The sequence below is a fragment of the Volvox carteri genome (genome assembly GCF_000143455.1).
Source record: "Volvox carteri f. nagariensis unplaced genomic scaffold VOLCAscaffold_5, whole genome shotgun sequence".
Lineage (NCBI taxonomy): Eukaryota > Viridiplantae > Chlorophyta > Chlorophyceae > Chlamydomonadales > Volvocaceae > Volvox > Volvox carteri.
In genome coordinates, this window is record NW_003307548.1 from 2,674,759 (window position 1) to 2,700,246 (window position 25,488).

Below are 25,488 nucleotides of genomic sequence, written 5' to 3' on the forward strand. Positions count from 1 at the left end.
AAGCTGTGGGTAGCCAACGGAACGCCGTACCAGTTTAGCTTAAATCACTTGCAACAGATATGTAAAGCGTTTGCGTGGCTGTGTTGCTTACAAATAGTAATGCATAGTGAATGCATCTGGGAGCTCTGATATTAGGTGCAGCTAATACCTGAAATCTTTGCGGGCAGCATGGCATTTACCCTTTCCGAGAAACATGCATGGAACTCGCTTGCCGAGAGGCAACCCTGTGATCTCGAATCACCACCAGCAACGGCTTCCAGACGAGATGAGCCGTCGGATGTTCCTGTAGGCTCTCTGCTTACAGCGACAACCGCCTTGCTTGCTGTAACCATCGTGCTGTGGTTCTCCACAAAAGCTATCAAATGGTCATTACATTGGCTCCTATTAAAGCTGTCAGGGCGATGTGGCAGGTGGGTGTGCTGGGTGGCAAACCTCTTTTATACGCAGTGATGCGGGTGCAAATTTGGCTAGACTTTTGCCACTGTATGGATATTTGTAGCCTTCGTATCACGGTACGCATGGGTGCTAAGGTCGTTGCATAGCATGGTTCTGCGACAGCTTGAGCGACAGCTGGGCAGTGCAATGCATAGGTCTTTGGCAAGACCGCCACCATTATTGCAGGACGCTCTCCTGAAATTCCTCTTGTGCCCAAGCTACCTAAGTACGGGCGCATGCAGGGCATTTCACGCCATGTTAGCGCCGCTGCGTGGCAGCAGCCCTCTCTAAGTTCAGGTGCGCAGCACTATGAGCAACAGGGTTACAATCTCATCGAACTGTAGGTCATCACGCTCTTCACAAGATCAAGATACCCAAGACGACGCATCCGGCACCATCATCGGTAGCCCGCTCACGCCGCCCCCAAACGGTTGGCTACACGACATCGACCTTGCTCACCCGGCGTATATCACTCCGCCGCCGGGGCCATTGCTGTTCTCCCTTAGCCCAACAAGGGCGTTGGGTAACGGCGCTGGGCCTGAACAACCGCTCTTCGCAGCCCACCTCCCCACGATGCATTCTATGGCTGGCCATCTGGGCAGCTACCCAGCAGGGCCGAGCTTCATGCGCGGTAAGATGCGCCGCATTAGCTGCTGATGTTGGTCGGGCGAGGTTGGGTTGGAGCAGTTGAGGCGATCCTGGCGGGCGTTGCGTGCAGGACACTGCCCACTGCCGACTGCTTGCAGAAAGTGACCGCCCTGTTGCTGTCTGCACTCATGTGAAGCGCCGGTTTGCCCAGTGGTGCGGCACGGGTGCTCGAAGGGCACTCGACGCCGCTTGTACCGTAGGCCCTCTTCATCGTTATCTCTCGGTGTCTCATGAAACATGACAACCACCGCAACCAGCTCAGGTACCTAGCAGCAAATGTGTCATTTCCGACTGGCTCTTGTCGTGCCTGAGTGCGAATCTTTTGATACCGTTTCAGGGCTGCACGACAGCCCCGATGGCGGTGCCATGCAGCACTGCAGCGGCGGCAGGGTCGCTAATGGCCGTCGCGGTGGTGGCGAGGGTGCTTGGGACCGCGGGCTGCTGTCACGTCAGGCAGCGCTGCTGCCGGCCATCTCCAGTGTGGAGGGGCTGATGGCGACTGCGGAGTTCCAAGAGCATGTCAGGTTGGGCGGGACCCGGTACATGTGATGATGGGACGGGTGGAGGTTTAGCCCGCCCGGAACGAGGCCATGGGGCCCGACGAGCAATGCTGGACAGCATGACCGAGGTTTAGCGACGACTTAACAGGGGAGGTGGATGGAGCTTGCCCACCGCCTGGGCGTCTGTCTTTGCTGCCGCCACGTCCAATGTTGTGTGTTCGCCTAAGAGCCCCTCAGCTGCCCTTACACTCAGTCCAGCGTGTTTTCTTTGTGCTATGTGTATTATTGTATTAATGTGAAGGAAATGGCGATAATGGGTATATTAATGTACTTGACCTTCTGAGCAGGAGTAAACGGAGGCGGTCTCCAATCTTGGTGCGAGAACAGTCCCAGGCCAAGGTCCAGTTGTACAAGGTACCCGGGGTGTACGACGAATGTAACATGGACATGGCAATGTCAGGGAAGGGTCTGGAGGCAACATGCCTTTCCGTTTAACCCAACTATTTGGATTGCCAATAAATCGTCACCTCTTATTCAAGTGAGGTGACAAACCGAGTTACATGTGGGACTGAATCTTGAATCTTTGGGGGTTGTCACCGCCTCCTGTATCCGCCTTGCTCAGCTGCTTTGCTCCCCCACCGCGCCGCCGCATGGTCACGTGCTCATGGTCACACTGGCAGGATTTGAGGCGACTGGACCCAGATGCCTTCCGCAAGTTGCTCTCTCGCGATGACATTCAGGTGGGTTACCGAGTCCAGCTTCCGCTTGCTAGCACCCTTTGCTAGATGTCCTCCTACTGGCACCCTGCTGTCCGCTCGGGGCCCCCTCCGCAGACATACGAGGAACGGCCGCCTCCGCTGGCATTCGCTGTAGTGGACTACCTTGTAGGGGTGGTGGGGGTGCCACTGGTGCTCGTGGCGCTCTACCGGACTGGTGTGGCGATGGGCTCGCCGCTTATACAGTGAGATCAGCCTGCCGGGGATGTGGTGCGGTAATCGCCAGTAGTTGGTTTATTGGGGGGAATGGGAGGAGAGCTGTGCGAGCTGGCATCTGGAAGCTGTGTGTTCTTCGGTATGCGGTTAGTGTGGTGGTGAGGGCGAGGGCAGGTGGCTAGATTGTGGCTGCGTCTCTGTGTACGTCCATTCCTGTTAACAGCCTCCGTGTCAGATTACATCGCCTTTGTCCCTCAGGTATGGCCCGCCGATTATCTGGCTGGCTGTTAGATTGCGTATTGCGGTAGCCGGGCACGCCAGCCTATTGGGCCGTGTGTTCGGCGTTTACCTGGTGTACGACACGCCGGACGAGGCGCCCAATGCCTGGGAAGGCATGTCAGGCGTGGGCGGTCACTTCCTGCTGGGTGCGTCTATAAGCGTGCGACGTGTGTACCAAGCCGGAGTTCCAGAATCGGTCCATTAGGTGGGGTTCGACCGTTGGGAATATGCACCAGCACGTTTCGTGAATCCGTCTGCCTTCACACCCGGGCTTGCAGTGCACTAGTGGGCACTAGGTTAGGGCAGGACGGGATGCCTGTGGGCATCCCGTGTCTTCCGAGTAAGCAAGCACCCACCTTGTTGAACCTGGGCGTGAGTATTTGCCTAGTACGGCAGCCTGTGGCATCACTGCTGTCTGCCTCCCCCTTTGGGCCCCTCTCGTCCAGCGCTGTTCGAGCTCCTGATGGCGGGCCTCAGCTGCGGGCTGCTGGTCCTGGGGACGCTCGTCAGCATCGCGGTGGGCAGCCGACGACAGACGCTGGCAATGCGGCTGCTAGGGCTGCGGCTGGAGCAGGAGTTATGCAGGTGAGGAGGAGCCGTCGGCTGGTGGGCTTCTTTTTAATAATCCTCCTTATAGATATGTGTTGGTCAATTGGATGGAAGCATGTCATGTGAAATGAACGGGGGTGCACAGACAGACAGTATACCGCAAGGGGGGATGCATTTACGGAGATGCGTGCACGTACAAGGGGGGGCACGTAACGATGGTTTTCGATGTTGATGTTGCTTTGTGAGTTCTGAGCTTGTACTGGTTTCTATGGCATATGGCTGGTGGCTTACCCGAAGTGGGAAAGGCATCGCACAAATAGTTGAACATGGAAACCGCTGACACCAAGGCGCAGGATCCAGGAAAAATGCCATCTCAGGAAAAGATGTGCGTGTTTACCGATATTATTTTCTAAAACGGCCTCTGATGTTCATCAAGCTTGTCAGATGCCTTGCTTAAGTGGTCCGCACGTGTCGGTGTCTGTGGGTATATGTGCCGTGTTGTGTTTTACATGTTCAGTTGCGTTACCCTTAAAAGGTGTAGGGAGTACATACGAACGGGGAGCAAAAGGGCACGTGTTTTGGTGCTCTCCGTAGCCCGTGCGTGCATTGTGTCGTTCGCTCCCTCCTCCTCCATTTCTCCTTCATTTTTCCCGCCGCCCTCAGTCTATGCTTTTTCCAATGGACACTATTCGCACCAGGGCCTTTGGGTCACGTTTGGTTTGTTTATCTTTTCTCCAACTCCCCCTTTCCCGCCCCGCCAGGCCAAACAGGCTGAGCCCTTTCTCGCCAACATCCGACACCACGACCACAATGCTGCCCAAGGCGTCGAGCCCTCGCTCCTTTGGGTCGTTGCCTGGCCGCTATGGGTTGTCGAACAGGATGTAGTCCTACGGATGTGATAGAAGCTTGGAAGCTGGATATGACTAGCAACTAGTTTTGTGCATTCCAGATATTGTTTTATGGGTTCATCTTCTTGTTTGTTTCGTGGGTTTTCTCGTCCATTGCTGTGCGCTGACGAAATTGGATCCTAGACACGTTCGGACGAGAAGGTCTCTCACCATGAGCCGAAACTAGTATAATTTTCATACTGGATTGCCTATTGATTTTTAAAGCGTGCTTTCGTCATAAAGGAGAGTCCCTTTGTAACAAGCGCATTTTGACTGTGTTGCGCCCTTGAGTGAGAGGTAGCCACTCTGAGGACGTGCATGCTGCCTTGGGCCTCGTGCCCTAGCAGCATACCTTTCACAGTAATTAGTATTCGGCACCTTCGTGCTGACTCATCGTGTGACGACAGAGGCCGGTTGAGCTGTAGGCCCGACCACCAGCCTCGCACTTATGGGAACCAAAATGGCCTGTTGACATTTGCAAACGCCGGGTTGTGCAACGGTGGGCTTCGTTGCCAGCGAATTGAGGCGCTTCACAGGTTTCGCGCTGCTCCCTTTTGCCTACGCAATGAAGAAGTCGCTGGGCAGGGCGCTAGGGGACATGTCTCTGGAGAAGTTCTGGGACAAGGAGGTAAGCTGCGCACGATGTGATGGACGTGGCACCAACGCCGCTGCTGGCTATCACGTTGCCTCTTATGCGTTACTCGTGTTTGTATAGGGGGAATATTGTGACACAGAAGGCTTTGAAGATACTGCACTGGATAAGACGTCGGCAAACGCCAGCGCCAACAAAGGAAGTAAAGTCGACATCAGCGAAGTTTGCGCTATATGCTTGAACACCATAGAGCTCGAAGACCTTGCAATTATCAAGGGATGCGAACACGAATACTGTGGTGAGTCCTACCCGATTCGTGTTAACTTAATCTCAGGTCGTGGGGTTTTTCACCAGGTTGCCCAGGGGCTTTCCCCAGCCCCATAACGACGGCCCCATGATTTTGTTATTGTTTTGCAGTGAATTGCATCCTGCAATGGGCCACTTGTAAGGAGGCGCCATGGTGTCCTCAGTGCAAGAAGCCCTTTAACTACCTGTACTGCCATCGCCTGCTTGATGGCACCCTGAGCGACATGCCTGTCGAGGAAAGCGTATGCCTGATGAAGCGAGCCTCATGGTTCGTGGAGTACGTCAAGGTGGGAAATGATTGAAGTGTTGACGATATCGGGACGGCAGCTTAACCATATTTGCCATTAGTAGCGGGACTCGTGCAGTGCTAGGATGCCGCCGCCTGGTTTTCACGTAAATGAGGAAGCCGCCCTGCCCGTCCCGCACTTGCAGACCATGGAGAAGGGCAAGGCCATCTCGGGGTCCATGGCAGAAGAGGAAATTCCTGCAGAATGGGCGGACCCGTACCAGTACTACGATGACGAGGAAGATGAGTACGATGAAGACGAGCAAATTGAGAAATACTACTTTTCGAGCGCTGCAGGTAACCCAGGCGACTGCGTTACCTTTAATTTATGCATTTGGATGACATGCAACGACGTCACCTCGCCGCTGCTGCCACGATGTCACTGCTGCCCTTCCAGGTCGCGCTCGTGTGGTATTGGGCAACCGCCGGCTTGGCGAGAATGGCTACATGCGTGCGGGTCGCATGTACGCGCGCCCTACAACTAATGGCAACACAAGCCAGGCCAGCGGGAGCGCAAGTGGTGGCATTGGCAAGCCAGGAAAGGGCAGGGCGGCGGGTGGCAAATTGGGACCCCGCGGCAGCGGCATCGACGATGCTGGAGAGGGCCCCAGCAGCAGCCAAGCTGGCGCCGGTGGGAGCGGTGCAGGACCATCCATCGCGGCCTCGCCTTGCCCACCTCAGGTCATGAAAGGCCAGGGCCGCAGGGCCAAGCGAAACGCCCGCCGTGCCGCCGCTGACTGGGAGGAGCTTTAGGACGTCCAACTCCTGCTACTCTCTGATGGCGCTCTGGATGTGGCTGGTAGTAGAATTTGTGTGTAGAGGCGGAAATAGGCCTGCATCACGCTCAATAACTCCTATACTAATGCTGCGCTGTGTACACTGTTTTCGCTTATAAAAAACGTTTTGTCCTGATGCACGCAACTATAAGCGCAACGCATGCTTTTGTCTGCATGCATCTTCTATTGCCAAAGGTTGCATTATGTTGCTGCGCCTTCCTTTCCTGGTGCGGCTTTTTCCACCGGGTGCATCGGAGGCATACCATAATAACCGTCTCGTGGGTTTTGGTTTTCTCCAGCTTTTGAGAGGATTGTTTACTCCGGAGGATGGCGATGTCGCTAATTGGCTTGCCGTGCTTACCAACCGCGAGGTGGCCTGTCGCTGGTGGGTTGGCCTCCCCTGAGTTCGTTGTGTTAATTCAGCCTGCCATAATTTTGATAAAAGATACCATGAATTTCCGTGCGGTTTGGGAATTCCGGCGACGGTTGCGGTCTCTCCTCAGATAATAGGCGTGTAGGCGCAGTCGAGTAGAAGAAAATAGGACACTTGTCAAGAAACGGCAAGTTCCCGCCGTTGTCCACAGTCTGGATTCCCGGAGTGGAGGCGGCATGTGGACCGGACGCGGTTGGGCACCCGCTTGAGACTTACATAATTGCGAGAATGTTGCCATGTTGTCATAGAGCTCAATGTTTTGGGGCTTACGCATGCAGTGCAAACTGAGACAGCCTTACACACTTGCAGAAGTTAAAACCTTACGCAAAATGTGCGAGCAGTGACACTCTTCCAGTCAATAAAAACATTAACAACAATAGCTCTACTTGAACAGCTTTCCCTGGAGCGCCATGCTGCCGTAGGCCGTCAACGATAGAATCGTAGTTGCAGCGGTAGCCAGCTCCAATGCCAGCACCGGGTCGCCCTCCGGCCAGCCGTACGTCCCCCTTGTCAAGTACGCCCCTAGGAGCATCAGCTGCAGCACCGTGTTAGCCTTGCTGATCAGCAGAGGCCGCATGAAGCCAACACTCTCACGACCACGCGTGCTACAGTCGCCACCACCTGCATCGGTACTTGCCGATGCCGATGCTGGTACACCAGCCTCGGCCGCTGTGGATATGGCATCCTTGGTCCGGAAGAATGCCTCCCTGCCGGGCCACCGCCAGCCAAACCCACGTAGGCGGAACGTGAACGCGCCTGACACGAGCAGCACGTCACGGCCCACCACCACGACGGCTAACCAGGCCGGCATGGCACCATTCGCCAGCAGAGCGCCCGCCACACACCCGATGAGCACCTGCAGACACATGCGGATAGTATGGGACAGGACAGACGGCTGCTGCTGGATGGTGGGTTAACCGAGTGTCCGGTGAGTCTGTCAGCTTAGGGTTGACTCGCCGGCGGGACGCCAGAGAAATGCCAAGCGCAGAGAGGCAGGTGCAGAGCAGATTAATCCCATGCACATTGCAGGGCCCTCATATAGCCTGACACCCTAATATCGTACTGCTTATAACGACAATGTAATTTATGGGGGGGATGACAAGGTACTACCCTTCGGTTCCCCAAAGCGCTCTTAACGAATTTGTTCACTCGACTTTTCCACTAAACCGAATCCAATGAGTGCGTGAATCGAACAAAAATGCGGCTGCGCACAGCTTAATTTCTCAGCTGCCCGTGGTGCAGGCGCACGGCTAACGCACCGGCATACATTCTATTATTTCTCTTACCTTATCCGCCAGAGGGTCCAGGTACGACCCGAAGACGGAGGAGGCGCCCATGCGACGAGCCAGATAGCCATCTAACCAGTCACTGGCCTGAGGAGATAGAAGCAAGGGACAGGGATGGGAAGGTAGAAAGCCGTTGGCGATCGATTGGTAATCGGAACACAGGCGGGGCCAGGGAACTGGCGCTATGGTGCTGGCAGGGGAAGTAGCGTTGCTGTGGGTAGTCTCACCCCCGAAATCGCAAGGGCGACGGCGGCCGCTTCAGTGTGCCCCTGCAGTAGCCAGTAACCGATGACGGGTCCCGACAGTAGGCGCGCTGCGGACACAGCGTTAGGGAGGTTGTACACCGCGTCGGCTGCAGGCGAGGACTTGCCGCTGTTTCGGTCAACCGCGTTATTGGACAGGAACTGGAGCGACTGGTGCTCGACTTTCGACCTTAGCTTGTCCTGCTGATCCCGGTGTTGCCGCTGATGATGCACCCCGCGGAACTGCAGAAATGATACCGATGCGCAGGCCGTCGGGCAGAGCGACGTTGTAGAGTTCTTGGGAACGTAGCGAAGCGAGGCAAGTGCGCCAGGGCTGGCCGGGTTGCCGTTGTGGCTGCCGGTCCCATCGTTGCCTGCGAGTTCTGATTGGTATGCCTGCCAGCGTGGCAAAAACACACTGATGCTATTTCCGCAGAATGCAAGTCCCGTAGCACCTTTAAGGGTCGGCTGCAGGGTGGACGCAACCGGGCGTCGATTCCAACCACCAGCGTCATGCAGCAAATGTGACGTAATGGGCCTGAATGCGAGCCTACAAAAATTCAATCTGGCTGCTTTGCCTGTGGTGCTACCCGCCACCGTGGATGTGGCATCCCAAATAGTAGCTGCCCCCGGTGTGGCTAAAAACTCTGCTAGATGCCAAAAGCATGCTACTTGGCGTTTCATACTCCTTGCCCCAACACATGTGCGGCTTGGCAACGCAATTTTGTAAAAAGCGCGCGTGACTTAATCCCGCTTCTCAACGCGAACAGGTGGTTCGCGCCAGCCCAGTGCCCGAGTGAAAATGACTACTACTGGCAGAAAAAGAAACACCATGCCAAGGGCAATATAAAGCTCTGTCACGGGCATGGGCAAATAGAAGCCTTTGCCAGAAGAGACACCGCTTAGATTTGACATAGCGCTATCGTGACGTTCAGAAACTGTTGATGAAAGGGGAATGCAAGTCCAGATTGTAGACGTGGAAATGCTAGAGAGATAGTTAGCTATGGCTAACGGTCTCAACCGCCAATGCGACCGGGACCGTACAATACGATTACACGGAGCCACAGAGCCCGGAGCACGGGAGGAAGCAACCGAGCGAGCGACTATACGCCGTAAAGCTTTAGTTTCCGTAAGAGATTAAGAGCGTCTGCATAACCAAGGCAATGACGTCGCAGCCCACTGGGGTACGGTATACGCCACTCGACGCAACAAGCTGCACTGCTCAGGCCATACGTAGAAGCCCAGAACCGTAGACACAAAAATGTTTGAGTGGCGGGCACAGGCAACAGTTGTCAAACCCATGATTCCTGTTTGCGGGCGTCATGACGTACTGACGACTCTGTTGCATTGTAAACAGGTGCTGACTTGATCTAAAGAGGGCAAGCCGTTGTTCCAACCCCAAGTCAAAAATTGCAACGGATCAGGCCCTGGAGGGACCCGATAGGCAAGCCCATGTTTTGGGGCAAGAAAGCAGTGCGAGCCAGGGGTGCCGCCCTGCCCCGCTACCTGGCGGCTGTAGCCTGACCTCCTAGTCCGACGGGTTGCCAGCAAGGCCATGACATGCAAAGCTAACCCTCACCCGCAATATCAGCATGCCTTGAAAATGTGCGGAGCTAGCTTAGCAACCTTACCGTGCCTATCCACCAGGGGGCAACGTATAGAAGGCATGCTGCCCTCAGCAATTTGGTGAAGTTGACTATCCGTATAGCTGCGAGGGTCAATGTCGCAGGTGCGAAATACTTCCGATTTACTTTTTCGGCTACTGCAAGTTGGTGCTTGGTGCCCGCTTACTCCGCAGCAGAGATTATATCCACGTCTACATAAAGTAATTTGTCGTAATAGTTGTGTATCGAAGAAGGGCCCGTGCATGGAGAAATCCTATGATTTTTTGCCTTACTAGCCCAAAGGGCCCATCAGATCAACTCATAGAACCGGCTCAGACCGTTCTCGGCCCTCTTTCCGCTACTTGGTTTACACTTGTTGAGTAAAGATACAAACATGTCTGACGACGGCTCTATTCAGGGCGAGCAGGAGCCCAACCTGAGCGTGGTGCGCAATCCTCATGAACGAAACTTGATGCCCATACTTTCCCAGCTTAGATTGTCATTAAGTTCTGTAACTATGCGACCGTATGCAGCCCGAGGTTGTGACCAAGTACAAGGCGGCGGCGGACATCTGCAACCGTGAGTAGTGAATTGTCGGCGCTCAGGTGCCGGCGAACGTCCTCACACCTTGTGTTGCGCAAGCAGGTGCCCTTCAGGCTGTCATCGATGGGTGCAAGGACGGTTCCAAAATTGTGGATCTATGCCGCACTGGCGATAATTTTATTACCAAGTAGGGGCCGCTGTCATGTATAAAGTTGTCACGCATATCAGTGTAGCAGCTGACGAATTGCCTGAAAAATCCAGGGAGTGTGGCAACATCTACAAGGGAAAGCAAATTGAGAAGGGTGTCGCTTTCCCGACGTGCGTCTCCGTCAACAGGTACGCTCAGCCCGACCTCACGGAGGAGCTTTAGGAAATGCGCATGGGACAGTCTTACTTCATAATACCGAAAGCAGATGCCGGATCAAAGAGTTGGCGACACTGTCTGGGCCTCACTGCTACCGGTTTTCCGGAAGCTAGTTCACTGTGGACTAAACGCCTGCAACCCTCCTTGCGCAGCGTCGTGGGCCACTTCTCCCCGAACGCGGATGACACGAGTGCCCTTAAAGCAGGAGATGTAGTCAAATTGTAAGTCGGTGTCTGGACACTCCGGGGGTTCACTCCTAACACCACATGCAGGTTCTGTGTGTTGTCCCCACGGTGGCCCCCCACAAACAAACAATGTGACCACCGTGAGTCACACGGGTTTCACCGCGCGATGTTCCTGGGCTGCGACATAGTGGTCATAGTGGTCCTGGGCGCTCACCAATTTGGCGCGGCCCCCCATTGCCCCGCCTGTGCAGTGACATGGGCTGCCACATCGACGGCTTCATCGCCACCCAGGCCACCACGGTGGTCGTCCAGGCGGGCGAGGTGCCTATCACAGGTCGCGCTGCTGACGTCATCGCCGCCGCACGTACGGCATTCGATGCAGCGGTGCGCTTGATACGTCCGGGCAAGCACATTTCGGACGTGGCGGGGCCGCTGCAAAAGATCGCGGAGGCGTACGGCTGCAACATGGTCGAAGGCGTCATGTCTCACGAGATGAAGCAGTTTGTGATTGACGGCAGCAAGTGTATCCTGAACAAGCCCACTCCAGATCAGAAGGTGGAGGATGCGGAGTTTGAGGAGAATGAGGTGTACGCGATCGATATCGTCGTGAGCACAGGCGAGGGCAAGCCACGGGTGAGTCGATCGGTATATCGGTCTGCCCGCTGGGGTGCCTGGAAGGCGGCGGGCTGGCGATAGTCGTGTAGGCCTTGTGCAGCCTTTGTTCAAAAGGCCGCTCGGCAGTTGTTCGTTTTGCGACTCTTTCCGGGGTGGTTTATCCGGTTCAAGGGCCAGAAGGACAATCAATTTATCTGCATAGGCACACTGAGGGTTGTGCTACTAGCTTGGTAGTCGATTGGGGACAAAGTAGGACTGTCTCCCGGGGGGTGAAGGGGAAGGGGGGTTGCTGCCGCACGCCTGATCGCGCACGACTAGTTGCTTTACCCCGGCCGCTGCTGCATCAGACGTCTCTGTGGCTAAGGAATACCTAGACGGGTGCTCAGATTCCGATACCAAGGAGCAGTGATGTTAAATCTTTTTTCCGATGGTAATCCTTTAGTGTCCAAGTGTTTACTGCGGGGGTTTTCCTCGGTAACCACCTTCCCAAAATACGGGGGTCTGTGGCCCAATTCCCTGGGGAACACCTGGTTACTTGCAGGTGACTCCAAGCAAATCCTAGTAACCACCTTCCGGAAGGGAATGTTTTTTTCTCAGCAACCACTTGGTCTCTACTAAAACTACTTTTTTGAATGTTCTGCCAGGGAGCCCATCGTTGTGAACGATATAATATCGGCATTTTGTTGTGTAGCTGCTCAAAACCTACGAATCGGTGGATTTGGTTTGGTGATGGCGGTTGCGTCGTTATTTGGTGCGGTTGACTGGGATTTGGGGCACGGCGGGAGACGGCTACTGGAGTTGCGAGGGTGTGTCCCTCCCTCCCGTCCCTGCCACTGCGCTCGTCACTGGCTTTCTGAAGTCGTCTGCGGACGGGACGGGGCGGACGTGGAATGTCGCCATCGTTGGTCGCCCTTCAGTCTGTCTGCCTGCCTGGGTCGCCTCAGTCGCAACTGTCCCCTGCCCAGCTAGGGATGGGTGCGACATGCAAGCAAACGTACATCTTCTTCAGCCACCTGCCCTCGCTATCATGGCCCCTGAAGCCCCTCTTCCCGCCGCATTCTCCCCATTCTGTGCAAACAGGTGCTTGATGAGAAGGAGACCACTGTGTACAAGCGCGCACTTGAAGTGGCCTACCAGCTCAAGATGCAGGCTAGCCGCATCGTTTTCTCCCTCATTAACTCGAGCTTCGCCACGATGCCTTTCACGCTGCGCGCCCTGCTGGATGAGGCTGCCAACCAGAAGACGGAGCTCAAGGTGGGGCAGCTCAAGCTGGGTCTCGTGGAGTGCCTAAACCACGGCCTGCTGCACCCTTACCCGGTGCTACACGAGAAGGGTGGCGAGCTGGTGGCGCAGATTAAGGGCACGGTGTTGCTAATGCCTAACGGCTCTAGCATCGTGACGTCGGCGTCGCGGCAGCCAGTGAACAGTGAGAAGAAGGTGGAGGACAAGGAGATTCTCGACCTGTTGGCCACGCCGGTCAGCGCCAAGAGCGCAAAGAAGAAGAAGAACAAGGCGAGTTGAAAGGCGAGGGTTTTTGGCCTTGGTTGGCTTTGGGGGGGAGGTAGGGGCGGCTTGATGGTAGATACGGCAACAGGTTCGTTCGGTTTCGGCGGGTCGGTAATAATGATGGAAAATGAACACGGACAGGGACAGAGGGAACGGTCTGTGCTCCTCATCCATTGTGCGTGACTTGCTGCTTTCCGGACCTCCTCGCCCTCAGGACAAGGCAGCGGGCGCCACGCCGGCTGCCCCCGCCACCGCGGACTCGTGAGCGGGAGCACCTATCTATGCACTTTACCTGTTTCATTGGGAGGACATGCTTTGCCGCTTTCGAGGGGCCTGTCTTTCCTCAGTGGTCATGGTGCCGCTACCGGCGCCGCTGCTGCTGCCACAAGGAAGGAAGGCGCCATGTCTGGAAGCTGACGTTGATTGGAGGAGGTGGGGGGGGGAGGGTCTTAAAAGGGGTATTGGGTTTTGCGCCAAAGCGGCGAAGCACGTGGAGTCCACTTCATCAAGATTTGGATCTTCTGGGGGATGGAGGGAGAGGGAGATGCACGCGCAAGTCTTGCGGGCCAATGTAGTGGCTGTTGTGGTACGTGTGTGGTCTGGATTGAAGCGGAGGGACTTGTGCGCTTCGAAATCTCTTGGGACGCTGCCCCACTCCTCCAGCCTGAGAAGGACTGCAGAAGCTGCGCGGGCTGGGACGGGGCAAAGTGGGGCCATTAGCTGGTTTTGTTTTCAGTGTCCTATCCGGCGATGTGTGAGTTTAGCCCCTCGAGATGGTGTGGTGCAATGCGTCGCCCTCCGTACAGCTTTGTGATGCGCAGCAGCACGAGGGCGGTGTCCCACCGAGTGAGTGCCCACCTTCCGCACGGGGAAGGCAGGAATTTGCCCCGTGGTGGCCCACGTGCATGATGGAGGCCCACGTATCGTTTCATCCGCTGTCGTATAGGGGTATGGAATATACCGCTAGCTCTACACGCACACATAGACTGCGCTGGATCTTGATGTCTGTGGTGTACGGGTGTGGATTGGCGGCGTTTCCCCGGCCGAACTGTGACCTTGTGAAAACCGCCACGGTTCATGATGCGCGGCAGCGGTGCATTGTGACCAGCCAGGCGTGTTGCAGGCGGGTTACGTGCGGATGAGGATGTACTTCAGGACTGCCGGCATCGCCCGTGGGCCGACCGTAGTTGCTGTGGCGGCAGTTAATGAATCATGCTTATGTAGGCGGGTTGAAGCTGGTCTTCCCTGTCGCCTCGATGGGCAGTTTTAGCTGCTGAGTGTTGTAACATCTCGGGGGCGCAAAGGATTGCTTCACTTCGATTATTTCCGTGTTTGAAGGCTGAGCAGATTCTCCTCGGCAGATTGAAATACGGCCGTTGTTGTATATTTCGGATGAATTAAAAGGATCTGTCTACTGCTGGCGAATACGCTTTGGCGAGAACGTTGACGCCAGGCCGTGAACACAAAAGAACGACAGCGGGTGAGTCAGACAGTGGCGCTTACGGTTCCCAAGTTCCCTACGCTCATATTGTGAAATCGCGGATGAGGCTAAGAGAAGAAAACGAGTTTGGGAATTCGCATATATACGCCTCTGAACGTCTGCTCTGTTGACATCCCGCACAGAGTCCGGAGTACAAACCGCCACGACCTTTGGCGCGTGAATTCATAGCTGTCACAGTTGATGGATTCGTGCGTTCGTTTGGTGGCATTGGCCGAATGGTCTATCTGCCCGAATTTGTGGGTGAACGAATGGCCCCAATTTCAATGTCCTAGGATGGCAGGACCAACCTCCGTGGCGAAGGCTGGACGTATGTACTGGACGCAGTACTTAGTAATGGAGGCGAAGTGTGCCTGATCGCAGCTATTATAATTATTGCCTCCCAACTGTGAGGAACACAATCATTAACCGACCTACCGGCCGCGAGCGCACAGCGCACACCTGCAGGCTTTGTGATTGCGGGGCGGTTGAAGACAAAATGCATGTTTTTGTGGAATGCCCGGCGTACGGACGTGACCTCGCGTTTCAAGGGCGCAACATGCGCACGATTATGACCGAGGCCCCACCCCTGGCGCTAGCCAGGTTCCTCTCGGAAGTCTGGGAGACCCGGCACTTCATGCTCAAGCGGACGAGGGAGGACGATGATGGTCCACCGCGTAACCGCACTAAAAACGATTTACCGTCCATGGCCCCCCCGGCTTTTACGGACACCCCCGCACTTGTGCGGAACTTGTATAACGTGTACAGCCGCGCTTGCCATGGACAGCTGGAAAAATAGCGTGTGGCAAGGAACCTGCCACATTGCCGCCACATTGCCCGATAAGGCGCCAGTTCACCAACCGGGGAAAAATTAGAAAAATCTGAATACCGCGACGGCTGGCGTTCATGGAAAAGTTGGTAAGGGGGGCATCCATCCCAAAGCTATAGCTCAGACTAAATGGCCGCGACAAAGCATGATGGGTACTCAAGCCCTCCACATTTCATCCAGCCAACCGCATCATGAAGCAACCGCACCTTGCCAAGCCGGTTGACATCGGAAGACACACATCCGTGGTAACACCCCTACATACCTTTTGTGCATGGGAAACAAACACATATACGGGAAGAGACGCACGGCCTTTTCATAACTGTGCCACCTGAAATGACTCAGAACAGAAGGAAGACAGAGAATCACAATAAGCTGTCGTTGTTAAGCTGACCTGCCGTACCTGGCTTCCTCCCCCGGCAATCCAACAAATGGACGTCCTCCTTCCTCCTCCTCACCCCCACTTCTGCTTCAAAACTTCCTAACAGCTCCCTGACATATTTCCCGCCGGAATTCGCAACATTGTTGTCTGTATACACCGGGAGGAATGGCGGGCTATCTGCCATTCCTCTGCCTCATGCACCTTCTCATGCACCCGTGCAGCGTAATGCTCCAATACACCCGGACCACTACCGCCAACTCCCCGGGACCTGCAGACCATAATCAACTGCAGACACCGATGGTTTAATCCCATATGGCTAGCTGACATGGGTGCGTGTGCTTTCTTCCGCCGCAACCAATCCCCCAAGCGTCGAACGCCATGAGATCGCGCCGTAACGTCACGAACATTCCTACTGCCATTGGCCGTTGGCCACCGCTCGTACTTTCTGCGGGGTGCAGGTTTGCTCGCCAGTTCTAATCCCCACGGCAACCAAATGCCCGCTGGCCTGGCCATTCTTCTTCTACAAAAGAATTTCTCCCATGCTCCCCCCCCTTCTCACTGACACGGCGGCCTGTCCCATACGGTCGCGGCTCACTCCCCCTCCCCTTCCCAGGGGGCGACAGCTACTTTGGAAGCAATGGTATCCCCGCCAGCAGAGAAACAAGCGAATTTGGCAAGAGTACGAACAGGGACCAAGCCATTCGCTCGGCTTACCCGGCCTCGCCATCATCCCGAAAACCCACTTCTCATCCCGTAGCATCATGCTGGGTTGCCATGGACAGCCCCAGGCCCTTCCAATCCCCGCCCTCCTCCTCCCCCTGGCCTTAACCGCAGGCCCCGCCTGCCTCCGACGTCCTCCTTTCTGCCCCTCTATCTCCCCCCCCTACATGATGCCCAGCCCCGCAGTGCGGCCGTCCTTGCGCTTCAGCCCCGCCAGGTACTGCTGCTCCACATCCCCCAGCACCCGCTCCTGCTGCTCGCCTGCGCGAACAGGGTCCGGGGGTTTGGTGAGGCACTTGGGGAACTACGTTACAGTGCAGCACCACCTTGTTCGGAGGAAGGAAGGCCAGGTTCAGGACAGGGAAACACAAGCGGACCCTGAAGGCCCGAACGCGAACATGTGCCCGTGGGTACGTCTGATGACGCGATTAGGCGAGGATGATGGGCCCAGCAGCAGATCAGCCAATTTGCGCAACAGGTAGCTGCGGTAATCACTCAAGGGGCAGCTAGGGCAACACGGGGTGCGAAAGGGATTTGCAGGGTTGGGCCAGTTGATAGCGGCAGACGCAGCGGTAGTCCCAATTGGGAAAACGCAGCCCACTCTTACGTGTCATGGCCAGGTGCGACTCCGACCCGGGTGAGGGCGGACGAGCCTCGAGCGGGGGGTAGGCAGGCCGGTGCGCCAGCTCCCCCTTAAGCCCCTGCGGGAGGATGGGGTAACAAGGATGAGGTGCATGGCAGGTTGGACGACGGGTTAGGAATCGGGAAAAGTGAAGAGCACATATTTTGGTGGGTAGGGAATGAACAGGAGACGAATCGAGCATAAGGAAGCGAGGGACGACAAGACAGGTAGAAGGGGCTGGCCAACCCTGGACACGAGCAGGACCGAGGCCTCGGAAATGGGTGGTTGGCGAAGTGCCGGACACCGGTTCAGGAGCGGGCAAAGAGCGAGCCCAGAAGCTACCCAAATGCCAACGGGTGGGGAGCGCCGAGGAGGCGGAGGGTGAGGGCTACCGGCTGAGGCGAAAAAGGTACATAGGCGTTCAATGGTGGAGGCGCCGTGCCGTCGTGCCTTGGCGCTCCATACACAGGAGCGAGGGAAGTCGCAGCTTTGAGTCTTGCCCGCACAACTTCTTCCCCATCCCACGACCACTCATTTCACACCCACCATCAGCCGCTGGAACCTCTCCTTGTCCCGGTCAGTCTCCAGAACCTGTAGCCGCACGACACGGTAAGCAACATGACAAGATGATGAAAAGATGATTCGACGTGTGCTTGTATTAAAAAACTGAGCCATGGAGAGAAGCCCCCTTTACGCACTCCCGCTTCCATACTGCGTGGGTGAGGAAAACAAGAAGGCAAAGCTGGTTGGACAGGGCAAACCCGTCGGCCTCCCATTGGAATCTTACCAGCCAAGCAGTGCACCGCGCGGCCATCTGGGGATAGTGGTGCGCACCGACACCTGCTCCCCCTCCCCCCCTCAACCCACACCCACCTCGGCCGCACGGTCCCAGCGGTTCGCTCCGTACAGGGATTCGGCGGCGCCCTACGAGGTCAAGCGGCCAGGACCAAGTGAGTCTAGGTTGGCACACAACTGCGGTGGTTAGGACGTCATGGTTTCCAGGACGGACGTGGGGGGAACACGGCGAAGTGGGGATGGGAGAGATGGTGGCGGTGGTGCTGCTGGTGCTTACAGGGCAGCATAGCTAGTAGGTCTATGCCGGTATGATGTGTGAAACAGGGGGGTATATCTTCACCCGTGGCAGCTACCCTGCGAAACCCTGCCTTCCCCGGTATTTCGGGGCACCCCTCAATCAATCATCCTAGTCCACTTTTCAGTGGATCGCTCAGGTTCCGCACCCACCACCAGCATGCAACGGAATCTGCCGGGTCGACGGGGGCCAAACTCCATTCCTGGTCGGTTCGCAGGTTAACTCTATCCCAGGTCACTACCGTCCATCAACTAGGGGCGCAATACCTTCCACCATCAGAAGGATTTTCGACCCTAAGAGGTCTCGATCCCGGGATCTCACGTTAGCAATGGTGGCGCGTTACCAGTAGTGCCTAACCTAGTATCTGTAATCGGTAGTATGTATGCTAGGGCTGTTAACACATACAAGCCCTCACCACGGGAATCAACACCGCACGTGCCGTCGGGGCATGCCGTGTCATTGAGCCATCCCCATAGCAAGCGTTCCTGCAATGCCGTCTTACTGCCGTACCTGGTTAACAACGGTCTCCACCTTCTTGGTCCCCCAGAGCAGCTTGCGCTTCTGGTCCGCGGTCAGTTGAGGCGGGTGCATAGCGGCTGCGGCAGCGGCAGGCGCTGCCGCGGATCCAGATCCCGATACGGTCCAAGATCCAGATCCAGCCATGGATCCTGGCGCTGCGTGATGGGCGCCTCCGGCTCCGCCCCCGCCAGCACTCGTTGCGGCCCTGTTCGGGACCGGACCTCCCGGGGGTGCAGCCATCATGGCGCGGACTGGGTGGTGGTGGCGAGAGGGAAGGGGGGTTCAACGGGCTTAGAGAATAGGGGCGTGCAGGTGCCAAGAGGGAGGGCACGCAGGAGAGGTCAAGGATGGTGCAGAATTAACGGACTCCAAAGCAGCTTCTAGCCAAACGGAGCCCTGCTCGTTGACTCACTCCTCACCCCGCATCCGCAGGATGTTATAGCACTCTTACCAATGTCTGCACTGCTAAGCGCCGCCCCCTCCACTCCGCCTGCTGCCGCTCCTCCTGGGGCCCCTGCGGGTGGCGGCCGCTGTGCTGGGTGGTGGTGGTGGTGGTGGTGTGGCTGCGTGTAGGGCCGCTCAAAGGGCTGCGGGTAGTCACTGCCGCCACCTCCTGCACCGCCTCCTGGTCCCCGCGGTGGAGAGGTGCGCAGCCGCTTCGGAGGTGGCAGGGGCGAGCCTGGGCGCCTGTGCATCGCAGCAAGCAAAAGAACAAGTTAAAGTCAGTGTCAGTGCACAAACGCCGCTGTGTCCATGGCCAACCTCAGGATGAGCTCAGCGGAAGCTCAGCACCTCACATGCAAACAGAACGACGAGGACAAGGTGAATAGAGAACAGATCCCCGCCGGACCGTAGATATGGCCCGGGTGTACATTAAAGGTGAAGGATGGATTCCCTCATGTGGGGAGCTCCACCTCCCATCTGCACCCCCAAGATCCCCTCAGGTCAGCCGGCCGAGTATCCATGGCGACAAAGAAAGACAGTAACACAGCCAAGTAGCATTAACGTGTCGCAAACGCGCGGCCCTGAAACTAGCGCGCAGAAGCAGAGGCATCCCCTCTTCCTCGGCGTCACGGCTATCTCCTTTCATGTCAATCGGCATTAGGTGGTAGTGGGCGCATTTCAGAGTAGCAAGCAGCAGCAGCAGCAGCAGCAGCAGCAACGGGCGCGGCAGCAGGAGACTCTCAGGAGGTGCCGCCTGGTGGGAGATGGTGGCTGGCTGATGTGAGGTTGAAGGAGGGGAAGCGGAAGGGGTGGGGGATGCGTGGCGGAGGTGTGGGGTTTGGGAGTGGCGGTGGAGGGGATAGGTAGGTAGCTGATTGCTTGGGAGGAGGGAGGATGACGTAGCTGTGGCGCGGTGGAAAAGAGGGTGACGGTGAGGCGAGGGAGGAGAGGGGTGGGGAGGAGAAAGGGGAGGTAGGGCGGAGAAGGATGACTGCCTAGGAAAGCAGGGACGGATGGTGGTGGGCGAGGGGTGGTGGGCGAGGGGGAGAGGTGGAGCGGAGGCAACGTGAGAAGGGGATGTGGAGCGGTGGTGGCCGGGAATTCCAGGAAAGCATGGCGGGGGCTAAATGAAACGGGATGGCGGTGGCGTGGGTGGGGGCCGGGGGTGGGGGCCGGGGGCGAGGGCGGAGGCGGCGGTGGTTCAGGGTTGTCGGGGTGGCTTTACGGGACAGGTTCAGGGCGGGGAGGGGTGGGAATCGCTCTCGAAATTCACACGTGGCGGAGAACCGGGCTAAACCCTAACCGGGCTAAACCGGAGCGAGGGCGGGGTGGCTGCTGACAAGCAAGCTGATGTGGCTGCCGCTGTTGCAAAGCTCACCCGCGCAACGATTGGACAAGAGCTGACCCACACCAGACACTTCAGCACTTAGTGAGCACGGAGGAAGGTTGGGAGGAGAGGAAAGGAGCGAATGTGCAGCACCACAGCGGCACCTGCCCCACCTGTCGGCGCCTCCACCGCCGCCGCCGTCCCGGTAGGAGCCAGGGGGCCCATCTGCAGGTCGACGTTGTGTCGACGACGACGGTACCTGCATGCCCCGTTCCCGCTCCCGCAGATGGTAGTCCCGTTCTCGGTCCACGTCTCGCTCTCGCCCCCAGCCGCCGCGGTCGCCGCGCGAGCCCTCACGTCGAGGGCCAGGGCCGCCATCACGGCCATAACCCCTGGGGGCGACGGCAGCGCCGCCGCCGCCGCCACCGCCACGGTCAGCCCACTCGCGCTCCCGGTACCCCTCACTGCCACGTCCCGACGGCGGCGGCTGCGAAGGGCGAACGTCGTACGGATCTCCTCGGGAGGGGCCAACAGGGCCGGCGGAAGCAGTACCGGCAGCAGCCGAGGATGACGGTCCATGCGCTGAGGGTGGCGGTGGTGGCCTGCGGTCAGGGTAGCTGTCGCGGCCAGGGCCGCGGGTCCCACTGGGTTGCCTTGAGCGATCGTCGTACTCGTCACGGCGCTGTGACGTTGGCCGCGGCCCATGCGATCGCCAGTCGTCGTACGGATCGTCCCTACGTCGCGGCGGCGGGCGGCGGTCATCGTAATCGTCGCGTCGCGGCGGCAGCCGGCCGTCATCATACGGGTCGCGACGGCCGCTGTCAAGCGAGGACGGAGGCAGGATATACGACGGCGCTGGCCGTCTGCGGTCGTCGTAGTCATCACGGCGCGGCTCTCCTCCGGAACCGTATGGTTGCAGTAGCTGAGGCCGGCGTTCCCCATAAACGTCGCCCCCGCCGCCCATGTCATGGCGGCCGTCGCCCGGCGGCGGCGGCAGCTGCCTGGCTCGCCTGTCATCATCGTACACCTCCCGCCGTCCCAACCCACCGCGCTGTGTATTGGAATCCTGGTAGGGCTGCTGCGGGCGCGGGCCGCCACTCCCACCTCGGTCGATCTTTCCCGAAGCCAACGGTTGCGATGCTGGTCGTTCCTGCGACTTGTAAGGTTGACCAGCCCGTCCATCCCTGCCCTCCTCGCCATATCGCTGCTGAGCTTCATCCCCACGGTGCCTGTTCGCATCCGGCCCTGCACCCGAGTCCCGCAGTGTGTCGACCCTGCCAGCGGCGGTCCCGCCTCGTCCTGCAGAGCCTCTCCCGGTGCTGCCCTCAATGGCGGTGGCGAGGGGTGCGCCGCCGCTCCTGCCTTCCCTGCCTTCAGGGCGCGCCGCAGCCGTGTCTACTTCCATGGCATTGTCGAAACAGCCAGCATGTACGACAGCTGCCGCGCCGTCGGTATCGCGCTGCGGCATTGGCGAGCGTTCCTCCCGTCTGGAGGAAGGTCCGTCGTCAGACGGTGGCGGCGCCGCGCTGCCATCTCGATCCGCAACCCGCCCAGGCCGTGACGATGGCGGCGTGTGGTGAGGGGATGCAGACACGGCGAGCGGACTCGGCGCAGGTGTGGGGCTGCGACCAGCAGCATTGCTTGTCGCAGCAGCCTCTGTGAGCGGCCTAACGTCCGTCGATAGTTCATCCACCGCCATGTCTACCGGCGCGTCTTGGCCTCTACTGCCGTTGCTGTCATCGCCACGGCCAACATCCCCGCCAGCGCTGCAACCCTCGCCACCGTCGGCGCCGGCCTTGTCCGTGTAACTCCTTCCGCTGGCTCCTACACCACGTTCCCTGCCAGCGCCTTTAGATTCTTCATCCTGCTTAGATGGGCTGCTGTTAGTGCCATCGCTGCTGCAACTAGTGGCGCGCATGTCGCAGGATCTGGCTGTCAGGTGGCGGGCCTCCTCTCGGCAAGGGCCCTCACCGACTTCATCACTGTCCGTATTGCGCACGCTGTCAGAACCAGGCGGGTACTGCTGCTGCGGCGGCAGCGGCATTTCCAGAAGCACAGGTGAAGACAGCGGTTGCTGTTGCAGCGGCGGCTGCGGCAATGGTTGCTGCTGTGCTTCCTGCGGCTCTGGTGATGTGCGTCGCTGCTGGCGGCTGCTAGGAGGCGGCACCCGTCCTGCGTCCCCAGCTGGCCGCACGCTCCCAACAAACAAAGGCGCCCGGGTCCGTGGCGCCGCAGCCGCAGCTGGCACGCCCGTGCCCTCACCCCACTCGCCAACTGGCCCACTCGCTTGCTGCCCTGCCTCATCAGGACAGTGGCCAGCAGGCGCCGCGTTCCAAGTCGCCGGTCCGCGCGGGTCCTCACGCGGAGACCGGCCCCGCGGAGACCGGCGACCCGCATCATCTGTAGAGCCTCCATAGCGCACCATGTCAGCAGCAAGCGGTGTCACATCCCGGCCGCCCCGGGGCCCGGCATCACGGCTCAGCGATGGCGGGGTGGGGGCTCCACGCCGCCAGTCCGCTGTCTCTCTGGAGCCCGAGCCGCCACGGGGCACCGGCGCACCATAGATGGCCCCGTAGGCACCCCCGCTGCCGGCAGCACCAGCCCACCATTCCTCGCTGCGACACCGGTCACGGTCACGTAAGTCATTGTCCCGCGGGCCCCGATCAATGCCGTGCTCTCGCAGCTCGCGCTCACGTCGCTCCCTATCCCGCAACCCACGATCTCGCAAATCGCGTTCTCGTAGTTCCCGATCTCGTAGCTCTCTGTCTCTTAGTTCCCGGTCTCGCAGATCCCGGTCGCGTTCTCGGAGCTCTCTCTCGCGGACTTCCCGGTCCCGATGGTAGCCCCTTTGGTCGCGATGTCGATCATGTTCGTGCTCCCGGTCATCAGCCCCGCTGCGGCCCTCCCGCTCGCGCACTGCACGGCGGCTACGTGGGGACTCCTCCCCCCTGGTACCGGGGCCGGGGCCAGGTCCTGGCGGTGGAGGATCTGGCCGGCTGCGGTATTCCCGGGCCGGTCCTTGTCCTGGGGCTGAATTGGCACGACTCAACAAAGCTCGAGCTCCGCTTTCAGAACCATACTGTTCGTAATCCAAGCCACTGCTGCCGCCACCAATACTCCCGCCTCCGTTCTCGCGCCTTACAGCGCGATCGTATTCAGGCCTGGTGCCACCTGCGCCAGGCCGGTCGTACTCGTATCTGCTGTTACTGCAGATGTTAGGGCGGTCATAGTCGGACCTTGCGGCGGCACCTTGCCTGTCGTACTCGGGCCTCATGCTGGCATCATTGGGCCTGTCGTACTCGGGCCTGCTGCTTCCCCCCGGAGGGCGGTCCAGCTCTGTCCTACTGCCGCTGCCGGGGCGGTCGTACTCCGGTCTGCCTCTGCTACCAGGTCGGTCGTACTCAGATCGTCCCATACCGCCAGGTCGCCCGTCATCGGGCCGCACCCCTCCTATCTGCCAATCATGATTACGCCTTGGCTCACCATTGGCTCTGCCATCATGGCTGGTAACCCTGGGTAGCTCCCTTACAGGCCCTGAGCCCAAGCTCGGAGGGGCGTGTAGTCGTCTGTCGTCAGGTAGCGGTTGTGAGCGCCGGCCTTCTCCCCTGTCCCGTTCCCGCCCGCGGTCCTGCTCGTGCTCCCGTTCTCGTTCCCGCACGCGACCTCGCTCTTCCCCCCATCTCGCTCGCTCCACGCAACTGTCGTGATCCGGCGGAGGACTAGCATCCCGGCGCGGTACATCCTGCGGTACATCCTGCTTGCGATCCCGTTCCGTGCCTGGCTCCCGTTCTCGCTCCCGTTCACGGTCCTGTGGACCGCTGTGCTCTGACAGGCTGCCACCGACGGCCAGAGGAGAGGAGCCTGGCTGACCGCGTTGCTGCTGGTGTGGCAGCGGATCTTCACGCCGCATGTTGGGTGGTCCATACGGTGCCCGCATCACACGGTGCTCCTCTCGAGTTGGACCCGGATCAGCTGCAGGAGTGCTGCTGGGGCGAGGTGGAGAGGCAGCTGTGGAGGGCCGAGATAGCGGTCTGGTATTGCTAGCACTGGCACCGCCGCCTGCAGCTTGGTCACCAGCGGCAGCACGGTCGTCGTGATAAGCGCGTGTTGGTTCAGACAGGCTGTGGCGTGCCGGCGTGGTTTGAGTCTGCTCCATCTCCCGTTCCCTTGCCCGTACGGGAGGGCGATCCCGCTCCAAGTCATAGGCGGCGCCGCGCTCAGTGTCCCCCCGAGGCCGGTCCCTCTCCCTCTCCCACTCTCGGACACCGGAATCACGACCCCTGTCAACATCCCAGTCCCGACGATCCCGGTCACGGTCTCTCTCCCGATCTCTGTCCCTGTCCACTTCCTGCAAGCTGCCGCCGCGCTCCTCTCGCTTGGGGTCACGCTCAAGGCGCTGCCTGTCGTGTAGGTGGCGGTCTTCTCGCCGACGGTCGTCTTCTTGTTCAGGACGCCACCCGGATGCATTGCGCTGACCTTGGTTGTAGCTGTTGACGCCCTCGTGGTTATCGGCTTGCGGTTCACGATCATGACCACGGCTGCCGTGCATCTGCCGGCCACCGGTGCGGCCACCGGCTTCCTCCTGGTCGGGCACGCTGTTGGACTTCACGGGTTGTGGGGTTTCATCGGAGTTATTGGTCTTCAGTTGCGCCATTCCTTCCCTTTCCCCAAGAAAAGCAGCCCGTTCATGGGCGCCTTGGCCTGCGCCGACTTCCGTGCCAACCTCATGTCGCGCCAATTGCTTTGCCTCGTAGTGCATGACATCAGCCAGACCTTCCTCGCCATAGGCTTTTAGTTCTTCGGCAAGCAAGTCTTCGTCATGAGGGTCGTAGTCAAGAAGTTCTTCCTCGTACGTATCCACAGCTACACCAGCCGTTTCATCTTTAGGAGTCTCTCCTGGATCGGATGCCATGCTGCAGTAGGTTACGTGTGCTGAAGCGCAGACTGTTGAGCTGTTGTGAAGTGCTCTGGCGGAACCGCTTCCTAGCTTGCTAACGTTAGACAAGAAATATTTTGTCCTAGAAGTATGGATCTATTAGTATCGGCTCAAAGGAGCGCTCCAGCGCCCTGCTTGACGACGAGCAGAAGTCCAAGTAATAACTCCATGCATCAA

At 58.4% G+C, this 25,488-nt stretch overlaps 5 protein-coding genes across 5 annotated transcripts; 3 read left to right on the forward strand and 2 right to left on the reverse strand.

The window, feature by feature from the left end:
* Nucleotides 1-362: 362 nt before the first annotated feature.
* Nucleotides 363-4,228, forward strand: VOLCADRAFT_87554 (uncharacterized protein; the record flags this gene model as incomplete). Its single annotated transcript, XM_002947119.1, has 9 exons — nucleotides 363-410; nucleotides 591-732; nucleotides 942-1,066; nucleotides 1,456-1,607; nucleotides 2,206-2,323; nucleotides 2,417-2,544; nucleotides 2,774-2,940; nucleotides 3,241-3,379; nucleotides 4,105-4,228. The coding sequence occupies 9 exons, from the start codon at nucleotides 363-365 to the stop codon at nucleotides 4,226-4,228; spliced, it is 1,143 nt and encodes a 380-aa protein (XP_002947165.1).
* A 251-nt stretch (nucleotides 4,229-4,479) lies between these two features.
* VOLCADRAFT_103400 (uncharacterized protein) lies at nucleotides 4,480-6,871 on the forward strand. The gene is made up of 6 exons (XM_002947120.1): nucleotides 4,480-4,858; nucleotides 4,946-5,120; nucleotides 5,240-5,415; nucleotides 5,561-5,711; nucleotides 5,812-6,045; nucleotides 6,096-6,871. Exons 1-6 carry the CDS (start codon nucleotides 4,796-4,798, stop codon nucleotides 6,149-6,151), a joined length of 855 nt encoding a protein of 284 aa, XP_002947166.1. The 5' UTR covers nucleotides 4,480-4,795; the 3' UTR covers nucleotides 6,152-6,871.
* Nucleotides 6,872-7,005: 134 nt separating this feature from the next.
* VOLCADRAFT_103401 (uncharacterized protein) lies at nucleotides 7,006-9,062 on the reverse strand (the record flags this gene model as incomplete). Its single annotated transcript, XM_002947260.1, has 3 exons — nucleotides 8,137-9,062; nucleotides 7,910-7,996; nucleotides 7,006-7,479 (listed from the first exon to the last, which is right to left on the reverse strand). Exons 1-3 carry the CDS (start codon nucleotides 8,833-8,835, stop codon nucleotides 7,006-7,008), a joined length of 1,260 nt encoding a protein of 419 aa, XP_002947306.1. The 5' UTR covers nucleotides 8,836-9,062.
* A 1,053-nt stretch (nucleotides 9,063-10,115) lies between these two features.
* VOLCADRAFT_79596 (uncharacterized protein) lies at nucleotides 10,116-12,983 on the forward strand (the record flags this gene model as incomplete). Its single annotated transcript, XM_002947121.1, has 7 exons — nucleotides 10,116-10,200; nucleotides 10,289-10,334; nucleotides 10,401-10,485; nucleotides 10,560-10,634; nucleotides 10,815-10,883; nucleotides 11,099-11,480; nucleotides 12,543-12,983. Exons 1-7 carry the CDS (start codon nucleotides 10,150-10,152, stop codon nucleotides 12,981-12,983), a joined length of 1,149 nt encoding a protein of 382 aa, XP_002947167.1. The 5' UTR covers nucleotides 10,116-10,149.
* Nucleotides 12,984-16,536: 3,553 nt separating this feature from the next.
* On the reverse strand, nucleotides 16,537-25,029 carry VOLCADRAFT_87558 (uncharacterized protein; the record flags this gene model as incomplete). Its single annotated transcript, XM_002947261.1, has 8 exons — nucleotides 16,537-16,634; nucleotides 16,981-17,074; nucleotides 17,542-17,586; nucleotides 17,869-17,919; nucleotides 18,596-18,855; nucleotides 19,056-19,139; nucleotides 19,215-19,291; nucleotides 20,549-25,029. The coding sequence occupies 8 exons, from the start codon at nucleotides 25,027-25,029 to the stop codon at nucleotides 16,537-16,539; spliced, it is 5,190 nt and encodes a 1,729-aa protein (XP_002947307.1).
* Between the last annotated feature and the right edge of the window lie 459 nt (nucleotides 25,030-25,488).